The sequence below is a fragment of the Catharus ustulatus genome, chromosome 5, assembly GCF_009819885.2.
Source record: "Catharus ustulatus isolate bCatUst1 chromosome 5, bCatUst1.pri.v2, whole genome shotgun sequence".
In the NCBI taxonomy this organism is placed as follows: domain Eukaryota; kingdom Metazoa; phylum Chordata; class Aves; order Passeriformes; family Turdidae; genus Catharus; species Catharus ustulatus.
This window is the reverse complement of record NC_046225.1, coordinates 45,328,753-45,344,912: the sequence shown is the minus strand read 5'-3', so window position 1 is coordinate 45,344,912 and position 16,160 is coordinate 45,328,753. Positions and strand designations below refer to the sequence as shown.

Genomic DNA, 16,160 nt, shown 5'->3' with positions numbered 1-16,160 from the left:
ACAGACAGCCCGACCCCGAGAGGACGCTACGGGTTCTCGGGCGGTTCTGCCACCACTGCCCGGCCCGGCCCGGGGGGAGCGGCGGGCGGGCGGTGGGAGGAGCGCCCGTGCCGGGAGGGTGGGTCCGGGGCGGGCTCCGGCGGGGAGCGCGGCCGGGGCCCGGGCGCCCGGAGCGAGCGGCCGGGATGCGGTGCGGGAAGATGGCGGCACCTCCGCCACCGGCTGCCGGGGCGCCGGGCGCTTGGGGCGGCGTGCGGCGGCGCTGCCAGCGGCTGCTCTACTGGGTGCCGGTGCTCTTCATCTCCAGCATCCTCTGCTGGTCCTACTACGCCTATGTCACCCAGCTCTGCCTGCGTGAGTGCCGCCGCCGCGGCGGGGGGCGGGCGGGACGCGGGTGGGCGCCGCCGCCCCTGCCGGGGGAGCGCAGCCGGGCGGCACGGGCACTGACACGGGTTCAAGAACAGGCACGGGCACGGGCGGCTGTCTCTGTTTGTCGGCGCCGGGGCTGCCCCTGCCTGCTGCTGCTTCTGGCGCCGCCGCCACGCCCGGGCTGGGCTGGGCTGGACCGGGCTGGGCTGGACCGGACCGGAGCCCCCACGCCCCGGCTCCCCCGGGCGGGCGGGGGAGATCCGTTCTGCCCGGCACCCCGGCACCCATCGCGCCTGGAGCGCGCCGGCACACCAGGACGGAGCCGGGAGCGCCGGGCTTTTCCCAGGCGAGAGTTTCCCTCCGCGGAGTGCCGCCGGTCCCAGCCGCGGCCACGGGAAGCGGGACTGGCCGTGCAGGTGGCCGAGCAGAGTTCGCCGTGCCTGGGCACACGCACGGACACACACACACACACACACGAACTGAGCCATTTGAGGGCGGACGTGCAAGCAGGAATAGGTAACGGGAAATCCACGAGTCTCCCTCTGCTGCTCTTCAGTCGTGTAGAAAATGCCCAGCTGTCACAACTTCTTGATCCCTTCTTTGTCATGGGCAGCCTGCCGGTGCGTTCGGGAGTCATCCTGACCACGCTCCTTGGCACCCGATCCTGAGCGTCAGGCTAATTCCATCCTGGAGGCTGGGTGGGATATGAGCGTTTGTGTGAATTAGAGTAACCGAGGCAGAAGGATTTATGAAATGACCAGTTCACCAACCTCTCTGGGTTTGGAGGGGTTTTTTTTTTTTCTGGTTTTGGTTCTGTTACTGTGCATCTTGTAGGAAACCATTGAATCTGATTTTTAGAGGCTAATGTCTGGCATACCAGTGTTTCAGTAACAATGTCATAATAGTAGCACACAAGAATATAAATTAACTGTACTCGGTTTTCAGTTGTTCATGTTGAAAATCTCAGCAGTCTAGTACCTTTTTTTAAAATTATATACAGAAAACTGATAGGATTTTTGTCCTATAGATGCTTGGCTAAGCAATTGAGGGATTAAACAAAAAGTGATTGCCAGGCCTAGCACCTCTTTTTTTGGGCAGTATCAAGACTTGCTGTAGTTCCTATATTGGAGGTTAGGCTTTTTGCATTTTTTTTTTCTTCGCTAATACCATTCAGATCTGTTAGTTTTGAACATCACTTTTAAATAAAGTTCTGTGCTTTCATGAGAGGTAGAATGAAGTGTCTACCTCGAGCACAAGGAAATGAATTGTCTGCAAGGTTCTGGGAGTTGACTGAGCAAGCCTGGAAAGGAGAGCTGTAAACTGACACCAGGAGGGCAAGGATGTTCCAGTGAAAAGCCACTCTGTAGTTTGTGTCCTAATGTGTGTAGCCTTCTGGTATTTTTTTCTGGGCACTATGGCTTCAGTATTCTGCTGTGTTTTTTATTCTTCAAAACTGTGTGGCAGAGGTTTTAGCATACCTGAAAGCAGGTATATCTTAAGGAAATGACATGCTTGAAACTTGCTTCAGACTGTAAACTGTGGTTCACTGATTGCTTGAGAATCCCTCAATGCAAAAGGCCTGCAATGTGACGAGGAGGAAGTGGAACCCTGGGGCTCAGCTAAACCATCTTTTACTGAATTCCTGTCAATGAACAAGGGTGATTTGTTTGTTTGTTTGTTTGTTTTCCACCCACCTCTACACCTTCCAGTGGGAGTTGCCTCACCAGTTTTTTTAATTCAGCATAGTAGTCATCCATGATCTCCAGTAATTATATCTTTTATCTATAGCTGGATGTTTTCCCTCATTTTTGGCATATTAAAATAAAATAAGCTTATGTCTTGTCTTACTAATGAATATTTAGTGTAAACAACAGAAGGCGTAACTAACAACTCTGGGAACGAAAGCCAACAGCAGGAATAGACTGTAAGCATTTCAGGGCTTTGAAGCCAGCCTGTCTATTCAGTGCATTTTTTATTCTGCAGCACTGAATGCTGAGGAGGATGTATATAGCTGGGTTTTTTTTCTGCAGCTTTCTGTCATTGAGACTGACAACATACAGGTACAGTGTTAATTGTTGTGCAAGAGGACTTAGCAAGGACTTTGCACTGTTGTAAATGCAAATTTGAGCTTCTAGTAATGAGAAAGTATTTCAAATATACTATTTTGAATGTGTTTGTTGAGTTTTTTGTTAGGGTTTATTTGTTTGGTTGGGTTTTTTTTTTCCTAAATTTCATCTCAGCATTATAGGAGGGACAATTTTTTTTAAAAGAAATCTACTAAACTGATTCCTTATATACCTAAAGCTGAGTAGTTACAGTCTTGAGTAGCATTGTAGAAATAAAAAAGGATTTTAGAAACAGAAAAATTAATCCACTGTTTTTAACCACTAGTATTGCCATGTCTAGAGTTCTGTCTCTTTTATTAGTGTATTCAGGTAAGTGCTCATGCAGCTTTAACCTTTAACAAGGAGAAGATGGAGAAAGGTGTTGAACACTAGCAAACAGTTCTTTCTGCTGGATGTAGAATGAATACTGGAATTAAATGCATACATGAGTTGGTCTTAAAACACTCAACTAAAAATTGCTTACCCTTAATCCAGTGCTATTCTCTTGATTTTGCCAGTATTGTCATCTCACAAGCCCTGTCTAGCAGTAGTACTTCTTTTTTCACCCTGAATAACTTTGTGTTTAAAATTACTGAGTCTTTAAGTATTCATTCTCTTTAAAAAATGGAGTATGTTTATGAGAAGCTGAAGGCTACAGATGTGTTGTTCTTTCTCTAAAAAGGATTGGGGAAATACAGGCAGTGCTCAGTGAGCACAGTGAACTTTGATAGCTCAAGCTACTGAAATTTCAACCTAGCATACATGGAACAACAGTAACATGAAGTGCAAATGAAGTGCTTCACCCCAGCACACTCTATCCATATCCATGTCTATACTCAGAAAATACACATTGGATTCACTGTTTATGGAAACCTGAAAATGAACATTCTGTGTTTATTAAAATCTTTGCATACATCATATGCAAAGAAAAAAAAATCTTATATTTCCCTTCTTAGATGCATCTCTAATTCAGTTTAGTAGAACCATAAGGGACTTGGAGGAGTTATCCATTCCATGCTTTAGGTAAGGCAGAACCAGTAGTTATTTGCAGTTTCTGACAGCTGTTTGTCAGAAATGTTCATGACAAATGTGGATACTGACATCCTTTTGTCTTGTTTTGTTTTCCTACCCTTTCATGATTTGGAGGTGCATGTAAGAAGGAAAATATAAAAAAATTGACAGTATTGTGACAGATAGTAAAAATAACAGCTTAGCTGATGAAAGGGTTATCCAGTAGATATCGTATATTCAATAGAAAATGGATCTTTATGTTCAGTTTTGATCCACTTTTACATGGCACTAATTTTCATTCAAAGGATAATGCTCTTGCTCAGGGAGTCCTGTCAGAAAATGCCCCTTGAATTTGTAATTTTGAACAAGGAAAATAGATTTACTGTGGAACAAAAAAGCAATAAGCATTTTGTGACTACTCCAGTGAAGGGAAAGGGAGGAAATATTGCCACCTGGTGAGTGATTTGCCTGATCTGGAAAAGAATAAATTACTTCAGCATACCTGAAGAGAGGGTACAACAAGACATTCACAGTACTGTCAGGAGTGCGCTCAAGTCACATCTTTGTTTTTGGTGTAGAATATGTGAGTGGTATCTGTCCACAGCTACCTTCAGATGGGAACAGAAAGCATGGAATGACATCCAGCTGCTAAAGATGTTAATGATCATGAAAGATTTTTGCTGGAGGATCAGATTGATTAGTACTGAATTGAGGTTTTTGACCCTGTGAACCATCAGTGGAATGGAATTATAACAGGATATAAAGCTGCTTAATTCATCACAGTTTAGAGGCAGAATTAGTACATGCCCTGTGGGCTTGGGACTGTGTCATCAGGGCATCAGAAGTGGCAGAAAATAAGGAGATAGAAGCTGAAAGCTAAAAAAAAAAAAGATATGTAGGATTTGGTCAGCTGGATTCTAGCTCTTTGCTCAGTATATTCTCCAGATGGATTAAAGGATTTATGGTACTTGCAGCTTATGTCTTGTAAACATTTAGAGTTTAGTTTTGGCTTTAGAAATACAAGTGCATTGTAACATTGCAGTTGGCTGTTGTCAGATGCTGATTAAATACCCTGTCTGCACATTAGCTGCTATGGTACAAAAGTACTTTGGTCCAAGAATGTTTGCATTTTTATTCCATATTTTGGAAATACTTTTTTTTTTTCCCTCTTCTGACATCTCTGTTTACTTTGAGAAAAGTTTAAAATTGGTGGCTGAAGTAGAATTGGCTTCTGAATTATAGCCAGCAGTGCTCCTGTGCATTTCCCAAATTTTGTTCAAATGCTTTCTCAGACTTTTGGAGGCAGCTGCTATTCTACAACTCTGAAACAGAATTAAAGTCTATGTTAAGCCTGGCTGGTTATCTCGTCATGTAATGCCCAGTGTATTTCCTGTAGGTTTTGTGCATTGAAATGTGAACCATGGCTTGAAGTTGAAAACATAAAGTCTATGGTGAAGATAATAGTTACTGGACAAGATTGTGTTTTCAGGTAAAGGTTTAACACTGCTTGATAAATAACTTTTAAGAGTTGTTCTTGTCAGGGTGTAGTTTTTGTTGGCTGGGAAGTGTCTGGCAACACAAGTGTCTACAGCTTTACTAGAGCCAGACACTTTACATTCTTCAGCCTGTTTTTGTGACTTGGGAGGTAAATGGGAAGTTTGTGAAGAAGAAAGATTAAGTCAGTTCTTAGTCATACCCTATACAAAAGCAGTGGTTTTGTGACCTTACCTGCAAAGGTACTAAACAGCAGCTTGCTGCTGGGCAGGTGGACAGTGATGCAGTTTGATGGGCACAGGGTTAAAATGAATCTTGCGAAACATTTGCAAATGCCATCAAATGCAAATGTATGGGTTATTGATGACTACTTATGCCAACCTTAAATATCCCAGAAATATTTCCATTACTTTTGTTCTGAAACAAAGCACTGGTGGCACCTTGTCACTCTGAATCAATGCAAATCACTGCTCTGTCTAGCAGAGAGGCAGGTTTTTATTGCAAGCACTGATATTTTTACTAAAGGACTATTGCAGGCAATGACAGAACAGTTGTCACAACTATAAAACGCTTTTATGTGTGCACAGAGCTGAATCAAACTGCATCTACAGATCAGTGTTTTACAGCCTCAAATATGATATAAAGATAAAATATGTACTTAGTTTCGTGAATCAGATCCAAGATGTTAAACTTCATAAAAGTTTGAGAGTACCAGCTATTTATAGATGTGGCTGCAGAGTCTCTGAATCTGATGTACCTTGTTTTCCCATTCCAAAGATTTAAATATTTTAAAAAGGTACATAAAATATTATAGCAATATTTTGTATTTCCACTTTCATCACAGCTTTAAAAATTAATTGCTTTCTCCCATTTTCTTTTTAATTTTTTCCTTATTTTTAAATCTAGCCATTACATTTACAAAGTTCAGAAACTTTGATTTTGGAATTAGAAGTCAAGCAAAATTTAACATTACAAAACCAATGCACATTTTGATATGAAATTTATCTTTTAAAATCTTTTGGGGTTTGTGATAGCAGTGTGTCTCACCATGTCTCTAGCTATGTGGAGATGGATGTCTACTTGGTTTTTACATGGTTGAGTGAGAATAAAGATTTCTGGAGAAAATGAGTAGAAATTGAAGAAGTGGGAAATCCACTTGGTCTGACCTAGTGTGCAAGGTACCTAGTGATGTGATTTCTCTTCCTAACAAACTAATTTGGTCCAGGAAACCATCCTGGACTTTTAATGATCTTTTAAAACACAGCATTCTGTCTTGCATGTGATTGTTCTCTGCAAGTGCAGACTGCTCAGTGGCATTGACTATTGAATGTGCTGTTCCTGTTTCTGGCTGCTTGTGGCTTGGGGCAAGCAGGGAGCAATGTTTCTGGCTCAGGAAATTGGCATCTACATTGGCTGAAATCCTGCATCTGTCCCAGCCTGGTTGCTGATTCTGATGAGCACCATCTGCAAGCTGCGTAATGAACCAGAGAGGCTCTAATGATGTGACAGTCTGCTGGTACTGAACTGTAAATGGCATCCTGATGCTTTAGCAGTGCAAGGGTGATTCTTAATGAAATTGGCCCCTGCAGTATCTCAGGCAAACAAAGCTGTGACTTTTTAATGATTTCCTGAAGACAGGTCATGTTTTTATAATTATTTCTATCTCTGAATATACAGGAGTATCATTCCATTTTGGTCCCAGAGGGATTTATCCTGTTTTCTCCCAGATATTGCTTAGCAGTTGGGATTTCCATGTTCTTTGTATTTATTTTAGTCATCATAGACATAAATGCTTTTTACCCATATTATTTCTGTGCTATTTGACTATCAGCAAGTGCATTTGCAACATTTCAGCTGATATTTATTAATGACAGAAAGCAGTCTGACCTACTTTTCACCACAGCGAGTGTAACCCCTTGAAACATAAATGAAGAAGCTACCAGAAATACTGATACAAATTATTCTACTAAAATATATAAAATTTGGTTTAAATAAACATATTGTGTGCTATTCAGAAGGCAGGGAAAATAGCAAACATTTCTTTGATCAAATCCAAAATTAGAGGATTTTTTCATACTAGAAAAATATTTTCCATGCTCTTAAACTGTATGATTTTAGTGTGATCTTAGGGTAAATGTCTTGTAGTTACTCTAAGAAGTCTTTGTATGATGGTCTTTCAACAAATGGGAAAAGTTTAAATCTTTAAGATATATTCAAGAGAGAATTTGATTTGTAAGAGCCATTTTATTTCCTGTTGGTCAGTTCTGCCACATTGGTGCAAAACAAAAAGTTCTCTCCCTTCCCCCACACCCCCCCCCCCAAAAAAAAATCCAGCAACCAAACCAAAAAAATCCCCAACCAAAAAAACCCACCCAAACCCACACCTTCATTTCCTTCTGATGCTGTTGTGTTGTAGATGCTTTTTCATTACTTTCAAACACACTGTACCCCCTCTAGGGAGCCTTTGTCAGAGGTGATTTAAAAAGGCATAAGCAGAAGTACTGGTACTTCACTTGTATGCAGGTTATTGGATACCTTGCACAGCTCCTTTCTGTCACTGTCTGTGGGAATGCTTGTTGGGCAGTGCCGGCAGTCTCCTTGTAAACACCAGTTGCAATATGTGTGGAGAAAAATGATGGTAAGATTGAAGGTACTGGCATCTCTTTTCAGCCTTGTTCCTCTCTGCTTTGGTCTCTTAGAGTGGTTGTGGCTCAGGAGTGTATGAAGTAACTTTAGATTTATACTCAGTGGTAAAAGAAATTAAAATTACAAGATACATATATTATTTAAAAAAAAAAACCAAAACAAAAATAAAAAAAAACCCAAAAACATATTCTCACCTCCTGGGGTTAACTGGACATCTCTAGGCACTTGTGCTTTAGCCCTTATGATCCTGACTGTCAGGATCATTTCGGTTCCAAGCTAAATACTGCAAAAGCAGTCCTCTGCACAGATGTAGACTCTGAGGAGTACAGTAATTTCACGACTATAAGGCACGCCCTTTTGACAAAAATTTTCCCTGGAACCCGGAAGTGTGCCTTATAGTCCGGTGCGCCTTATCTGATGGACAAAGTTCAAAAAATTTGCCTACCCGGAAGTGAGAGCTGCAAGCCACAGGGGGAGCCGGCAGTGCCATGGCTGCCAGGTGGAGGCGGGGCGGAGCAGCGGCGGGCACGCCCCGGCCCTGTGGAGGCGGAGCCGCCTCTACACAGGCACCCCCCGGCCCCGTGCAGGCAGCACGGCCCCTCCACAGGCACGCCCGGGCCCCGTGGAGGCAGAGCCGCCCCTCCACAGGCACCCCCCGGCCCCATGCAGGCAGCACGGAGGGGTGGCGGCCATACCCTGGCCCCGCTGGATGCAGGTGGGCCTGGGGCCCCGCGGCAGCCCCCCTGCCGGGTACAGGCGGGCCCAGGGCCAATGGCTGCCAGGTTGAGGCAGGGCCTCGGCCAGCAACCGCGCGGAGAGAGCTGGGGCAGAGCCTCGCTGCAAAAAAAAAGTGCACCTTATAGTCCGGTGTGCCTTATCTGATCTACAAAGTTGCGAATTTTGCCAACTCCCGGCGGGTGCGCCTTATAGTCCGGTGCGCCTTTTGGTCGTGAAATTACTGTACATTTCCTTCTAGAGGTGGGCAGAAATTTTGGAAAGCTTTAGGTTTGATGTCTGGTAGAAATGACTACATTTGTATTTGTCTGTCCTTTACTTATAGGCGTTGTGGAAAATGGTAGACATCTCAGACACATTAGTAAATACATTTTATCCGAATATAAAGGGTGGAAAAAACATCACAACTGCTTTCACAGCAATGTTCTGTGGCATTATCTCGTAAGGAGGGAAAAACACCACAAATTATTGTGAAGTTTGGTTAAATAGATTTTGTTTTGAAACTGGTGATTCTGCAATGTATGCTTGGCTGTGATTTTTTCATTAGGAGAGAGTAGTTCCTCCAAGAAGACTGGCAAAATTTCTGCACACTTTGCTGATTGTTCCAAGTAGAGAAACAAAATCAGAATTTGACTAGTGGATAATTTGTCTTAATCTGAGAACTCCATCACTTTTAAATTGCATATCAGCTCTGAAGATGTCTTTTGTTTTGTAAACAATCATCCAGTGGATGACTGTTTTCTTACAGTTTTACAATTCTTGTGCATTATTATAGGAGAGCATGTCTGCTCCTCGGAGTCAAATATATATACGTCTTCCTTCATCTTCTCTCTAGTAGTTGTCTAGGTGGATATTCAGCTTACCAAATTCTAAAGAGTTCAGAAAACTGAGGGCAGAATATAGTTTACTATAAACTTGTGCAACTTCTGTGGTATCTTTCTGATTTTTTTGAGGAGCTTTATAAGCATTGTTGCTTACTGTTTTCCCTCAGGTAAGGTAGATGCTTGTTTTGGTAGAGCTATAGTCAAATCTCCATTTTATTAGACCTATCTTATAATTACAGAATTGTGGAATAATGCATGTTTGAGAGGACTTCAGCTCATCTAATCCAGCCTCCTAACCAGAGCAGGTCTAGGTGCAAAGTCACACCAGATTGTTTGGGGTTTTATTGGCTTGAGTCTTGAAAAATTTCACTGGTGGAGGCTGTGCAACATGTCTGGACAGCTTCCTCCACTGGTGGATGGTTCTCATGGTGGAAATGTTTTTCCTTGCATTGAATCTGATCCTTCCATTTCACCTTATCTTGGCTCTTGTCATCCCACTCTGCACCAGTATGAAGAGCCCCATCAGTGCCTCCCTGGAGGTCCTGAATTATTAATTAAGTCTTGTGTCTTCTCCAGGCGGGCAAGCCCTGGCCTGTGCAGCCTCTCTTTACAAGGCAGTCCATGCCAGCTTGGTTACTTTCTCCTGGACTTGTCTCTCTGTTGTGTTTTGGGGCCCAAAGCCCCACAGTGCTCTGGGTATGGTCTGATGGATGCTGTGCAGAGGGGGATAAGATAAACCCTTCCCTTGCCTCACCCTGCTCATGTAGCCCATGTAGCTGTTGGCCTAACTCTGTGGCTTCTTCCAGAGAGCTGCTCCAGCCCAGCAGTCCTCAGGCTGTGTCGTTGCAGGCGGTTGCTTATTTAAAGGTGCAAAACTTTGTCTTTGCCCTAATGAATTTCATAAGGGCCCCATTGCTTCATTCCCCCAGCCTGTCATGGTCCCTCTGAAGGGCAGTCCTGAACATACGAGCTGCTGTCCCCAGGCTGGTATCATCTGCAAACTTGATAAGTGTTCACTCTTCCAGGGCATTGGTTAAGGTGTTAAACAGCTCTGGTCCCATGGTCCACCCGTGCAATGTGCAAGATGTACAGTACAGTAATTTCACGAATACAAGCCGCACCAATTTGACCAAAATTTTGGTGGAAACCCGCAAGTGCGGCCAATATTCCGGGGCGGCTAATACATTAACAAAATTCTAAAAGCTGCCAACACGGAAGTGAGAGCCCGCGGCAGCCCCAAGCCAAGCTGGAGCCCGGCCGGCCCCGGCAGAGGTGGGAAAGCCTGGCAGAGGCGGGGCCAGCAGTGTGGGGGGCGGGCGGCAGAGCCTGAGCCAGCAGGGCGGGGCAGGGGGGCGGCAGAGCCCGGGCCAGCAGGGCGGGGGAGCCCGGGAGAACTGGGGCTAGCAGTGCAGGGGAGCATGGCAGAAGCAGGAAGGCCGACGGGTGGGGCTGCCTGGCAGCGGGGGAAGCCCAGCAGAATTGGGGCCAGCAGTGTGGGGGAGCCCGGCGGTGCGGGGGCTTGCAGTACCGGCCAGGGCGAGGAAACGCGGCGGCGGTGCAGACGGGAGGGGGCGTCCGGCGAGCCCGGCAGCGGCGGCGGCAGCCCGCCGGCAGGGCTAGCGAACGCGGCGCAGCGCGGCCGGCGAGCCGGGCGGCGGCGGCGGCAGCCCGCCGGCAGGGCTAGCGAACGCGGCGCGGCCGGCGAACCGGGCGGCGGCGGCGGCAGCCCACCGGCAGGGCTAGCAAACGCGGCGCGGCCGGCGAGCCGGGCGGCGGCGGCGGCAGCCCGCCGGCAGGGCTAGCGAACGCGGCGCGGCCGGCGAGCCGGGCGACGGCGGCAGCCCGCCGGCCGGGATAGCGAACGCGGCAGCGGGGCGGTGCTGACGGGAGAGGGGGACCAGCGAGCCCGACGGCGGCGGCAGCACCACCCGGCCAGCCCCGCCGAGCCGTGGCGCTGAGCTGGGCCACCCGGCCCCGTCGGCAGCCATGAGCGGGCCGAGCCTTCCTGGCCCCGCCCCGAGCCAGTAAAGCCCGCTATGCCGCGATCCTGTTACTAATTGGCCAATTTGTGAAAGCTGCGCACGGATTCTCGCGACGAACGAAAGTGCGGCTAATATTCGGGGTGCGGCTTATCTATTGACAAAGACAGCAACATTGTCGAGGCACCGGAAGTGCGGCTTATAATCCGTGAGGCTTGTATTCGTGAAACTACTGTAATTTCACGATTACAAGTCACACCATTTTGACTAAAATTTTGGTCCGAACCCGAAGAGCGGCTTATAATCAGGTGCGGCTAATATGCTGATGAGGTTCAGAAATTTACTAACCCAGAAGTACGAGCCCGCATGGCCCTGAGCCAATCCGAACCCTCACGACCCCGGCAGGGGCAAAACGGGACCGATCCAAGCTCGCCCGGTCCCTGCAGGGGAAAAGTGGGGCCCATCCGAGCTCGCCTGGCCCCTGCAGGGGCAAAGCGGGACCGATCGGAGCTCGCCCAGCCCCGGCAGAGAGGGGAGGCGGGGCTGATCCGAGCTGGCCTGGCCCCTGCAGGGGAGAAGCAGGGCTGATCCAAGTCCGCACGACCCTGATAAACTCTGCAATCCCGCGATTCTGTTACTAAATGGCAACTTTGTGAAAGTGGCACGTGGATCCTTGCTGCGAATGAAAGTGCGGCTTACAATCCGGTGCGGCTTATTTATGGAGGAAAAATGAAATGTTGCCGACACCCCGGAAGTGCGGCTTATAATCCGTGCGGCTTGTAATCGTGAAATTACTGTATTTAAATACTGGCTTTAACTCACTCACCAAGCCTAAGTTCAATCCAACAGTCAGGTGGCATGACTGTTTGGCTTTTCCATGGGTGTTGCCTTGTGCCCACTGCTTGAAGACCAGCTTTGTGCAATCTTTTTTTATTAGGAAAACAAGAGTGGATGAGAGTTCTGTGTATCTGCTGTCCTGTTGTAGGCATCAGCAGTTTGTAGACTGCTTTACTGAGATGGATAAATGTGTGGTGGAGTGGTTTGGGTGAAAAGAGGTTTTGATCACTTGGGAGATTCTGATCTCTCTGAGATACCTGTTGTGGGTTGGTTACTTTTAAATAATGTGACCAAGAGTGGAAAAGGCGGTCACTGATGTGTTATAGCCATGTGCTCCCTTCCATGTATGACATAATTGCCTGTGCTCACTCTCTTACTGTCCCCAAATCTTGAAATCCGTGGGCAGTTTCTTAAAGGAAATGCAACTTTTGTCCACTTTCAGATTTTCTGCTTTGAAGATCTTAGGAATCACCAAATATTGCTATCAAAACCAGTTCTGGAGTCTGGTACCTCCACTTTAAGAACAGAACATAAATAAAGAGTGAAACCTGTGCAACCACAGTTAAAAGAAATAACTGCTCTTCAGAGATGGCTTTTCTTGGATTAAACTTTGGCAGCTTCAGATAGATGGAGGTCCTAGTTATCAGGAAATGAGCCTGGGAAGAGGAGCCGAAAAACCTTACAAGCAATTGATATTGTGTACCTATTCTTGTGATGAATGTACACAGCATAAAAGCTTCATAGTGTGTAACCTTAAACGTGTATTGTTTGATGATTACTCTTCCATCTTTGGTTTAAAAAAAGAAGTTTAAATACTGAGTTACGTAATTTGCTATTTAAACATAATTTTTTATTATTTCCTTTTTTCTTTTTTTCAGTGACAATGACAAATATCGGAGAAAAAGGTAAGACTTTTATTAGCTGTTTATAGACGTAATTCATATATCAGAGTAGAACAGTAGATTACTACTAGAATTGAGAAACAGTATAACTTAAAACAGTTAGATTTGTACTCTTCTTTGTTCCCCAGCATCTTTTATCATCTTGCTGTCCCTGAATATTGCCTTAGCCATTACAAAGATAGATGAGAAAAATAAGAGTTTTTTTACTTTTCTCACTGGCTTTTGATGTGTCAACTAAAACAATCCTTACATTCTGTTTTTTTAAAAAATATTCATAGTACAGAAAGCTCTTGTAAAAGCAGGATTTCTAGAGATAAGCAGTGTATTTGTGCAGATGCAACATACTTAAATGTGAGGGGTCTTTTTTCTTCATTTTCTTTTTAACATATTTAAAGAAATAGAATCCTTCAGATATGTAGCTTTACCAGAATATAATAAAACTGCTTGGTTAGCAGTCACTACAGTTTCTGGCCTGAGGCTGTAGCATGTTTAGATTGTTTTTCCAGATGCTATTTTAATTCTACAGCACAGCATGGAAGTGTAAAGTGTAGGGCTGCAGAGTTTTGGAGGAAGAGCTTTTTATGTTTGTGTAATTCCAGCAGATTTTATTAAGTCATTGGCAACTCCCTCGCTTAGAAAACATGTTTGTCAATTAAGAAACATTTGCTTGAAAAACTTTTTTTCAGTTCAGTGATCTCATCCCCTCTATGAGTGCAGAAGTGTTATCTGCAGGCTTTGAATTTCAGTTTCTTGCTGCTCCATACTCTGTAGGAGGGGAAGAAAGTGAGTTGATGGGCATTGCTCACAAAACACATTAAAATTACCAGCAAAATGCATTGGGGAACAGTAAATTTCCTTATTTTAACTCAGTCTTGGTGGGCTTCAGTGAGTCCGAAGAAACTTACCCTGGCTATGCATCTGCCCTGAGATTTTTCAGGAGTGAAAACTGGGCAAATGGGGCTCAGCCATACTACAAGTTGCCTCAAATTCCCAGGCAGCTTTAGATATGCTAGCTAGCTGTTAATTGGTTGCCTTCAAGCAAGGGATACACTATTTGGGTTAGGATTTGTTTTGTTTGGTTGAATTGGAGGTTTTTGGGTAGGTTGGTTGACTGGTTTTGGGGTTTTTCCAGAAAATGCATGAAATAGAAAAATTTCTACCAGGGAGCAGCAGACAACTCTATTTTAGCTGCCTCAGGTGAAATGAAGTTCTTACATTGGACTCACAACACCCACAGACCTGGTGGAGCAGTTGGGTAGCCCAGGGTCTCCATCACATGCAGGGAGACCGGTGGGTAGATAACCTGGGAGGAGTGACCAGTCAGCACCAGGGCCAGGCTGGGGAGCTGAGGTTCAAGATCGAACAACATGAGTTCAAGTCTTGTTCAGACTTCAAAGGGAAAACCTTGGATAATGTCTTTAGGCATTAGACTTTTTTTTTTTTTTATGTGAACAATTTTCTTGTCAGTCAGTTACTGGGGAATTTTTGGAGTTTTTTGGCAACAGTAAAATGCTTAATACAGATCAGTAAATGCATCATGTGCAGAACTGAGGTGACTTGTCCTGCTTTGCTCTCACTGTATGCCATGAATATACTTCTTATTCTAAAAATACTGATTTTGAGTAAATCAGGTTTTTTTAGAGTTGATAGAAATGTTCTGATAAAAATGGGGACTGTTCCTGTCCAGATGCTTATGCAATAACAAGATGGTCATTTAGTGTATTGTGCTTTGTGTGGAGTTTAGTTCTATCACTTATGCTGATAAGATTTTTTGTTTCAGTTTATAGACGTGGCATATGATTCTTTACCCCTATAATTCCAAAAGCTTTGTGCAGAGTCGCTCCACAGATTATGTTAGCTTTTGTTTATTATTTTTAACAGCTTAATGAATAAGAGTAAATATTTACAATGTTCCTGCTATTTGAATAAACAAACTTCAACACCAAAAGTATTCAGTGTTACTTTTGAGGCAAAATTGCAGAAAGTAAGAACATACCAGACAACTATTTCTGTGTTTATATGCCCCATGATGCATGCGTTATAAAGAATTCTCTAGCCCTGAATAATAGGACATATAAAAAGACTCCATAAGCTAACCATACAAGAGCAATTTTTCAGATTGTGAAGTGAAAGTACACAGGTTTCCCATGATGATGCTTTTTGAGGATATGAATTTTTGGAAGAATACTCTTTTCTTGTCATTAGAGTAAGTTCATCAGGGGGTATGAGTTTATGATTTGCTATTTACTGTAGTGACTTGCTTACTAGGGTGAGAGCTTTTAAATGGAAATGCATATCAACCTATGGCAGATTCTTTGGAAAAGTTACTGTTGCCTTCTGTATTCTAGTAAAACAACTCAACATGGTAAATTTTGATTCTCCTCTATTAAAAAACATAAGAATAAATGTTGACTGGCTGTGAGGAATATAAAGTAGTGAATGAACACTTGAGTTTAAAGGACCTATAGGTTTTAGAAACCACCTAAGTTTCCTCCCTCCTAAAATCTAGGAAAAATATTAACTGGATATGGTTACTGCTCAGGTATCATGTGCTTTTTCACCCCAAAACTTCCCTCACACTTGTCATTGTCCCCTTATGTTCTTTGGGGTGTTGGGGCTTTTGCTGGAGGGAGTCAGAGTGGCTAGCAGTCTCCCTACAAGGTTTATAAAGCTGAAAGGCAGAGATGCATCAGTTAATTAGGATTTAACAAGTGTGTAAGGGAAACTGCTTGCTAATTAATGATGGAGCTTTAATAGGCTATTAACCATTTTCCTCAAACTTCTGTAATCTATGTAGACTGTATCATGACCTTCCCCCCACAGTTTGTATTTGTCTTATGTACAGTTGCAGTGCAGCATTTTTTTATGCAAAGCTTTTCCAGAACCTCTCTATTTACATCTGTTAGAGAACTATCTGTGATGCCTACAGGCACTGTTTGTAAGTACTACAATATCACTGGTCTGTTTGTATTAATTCTTTTCCTTCTGATTTTAGTTGTGTGCCTGGTTGCTTACCACATATTTTTCATGCTGTTCGTCTGGTCATATTGGAAAACAATCTTTACGCTACCAATGAATCCTTCAAAAGAAGTAAGATAAACTTAACTTTTGTTTATGAAATAGCCTAGCCAAATGCCTGATTTTGTAGTGTTTGAATAACTTAGTCTCTGATCTTAGGTAGCTTTACTCTATAGGAAAACACAGATGGCAGATACAACTTCTTAATAGATTGAGTCAGATTGCAGTGTAGTGACCAAG

General features: G+C 44.2%; 1 protein-coding gene across 3 annotated transcripts in view; it reads left to right on the top strand.

Annotated features, from left to right (window-relative positions):
- Positions 1–222: 222 nt before the first annotated feature.
- Positions 223–16,160, top strand: part of ZDHHC2 (zinc finger DHHC-type palmitoyltransferase 2) — a 40,299-nt gene continuing 24,361 nt past the window's right edge. The window contains exons 1-4 of one of the 3 annotated variants that reach the window (XM_033060303.2): positions 319–354; positions 4,882–4,974; positions 12,879–12,905; positions 15,898–15,992. In XM_033060303.2, coding sequence (XP_032916194.1) covers positions 12,884–12,905; positions 15,898–15,992 — 117 coding nt within the window. In that variant the 5' untranslated portion in view covers positions 319–354; positions 4,882–4,974; positions 12,879–12,883. Of the gene's footprint in view, positions 355–4,881; positions 4,975–12,878; positions 12,906–15,897; positions 15,993–16,160 lie in introns of all 3 variants that reach the window. The other 2 variants (XM_033060301.2, XM_033060304.2) reach the window with 2 other exon arrangements.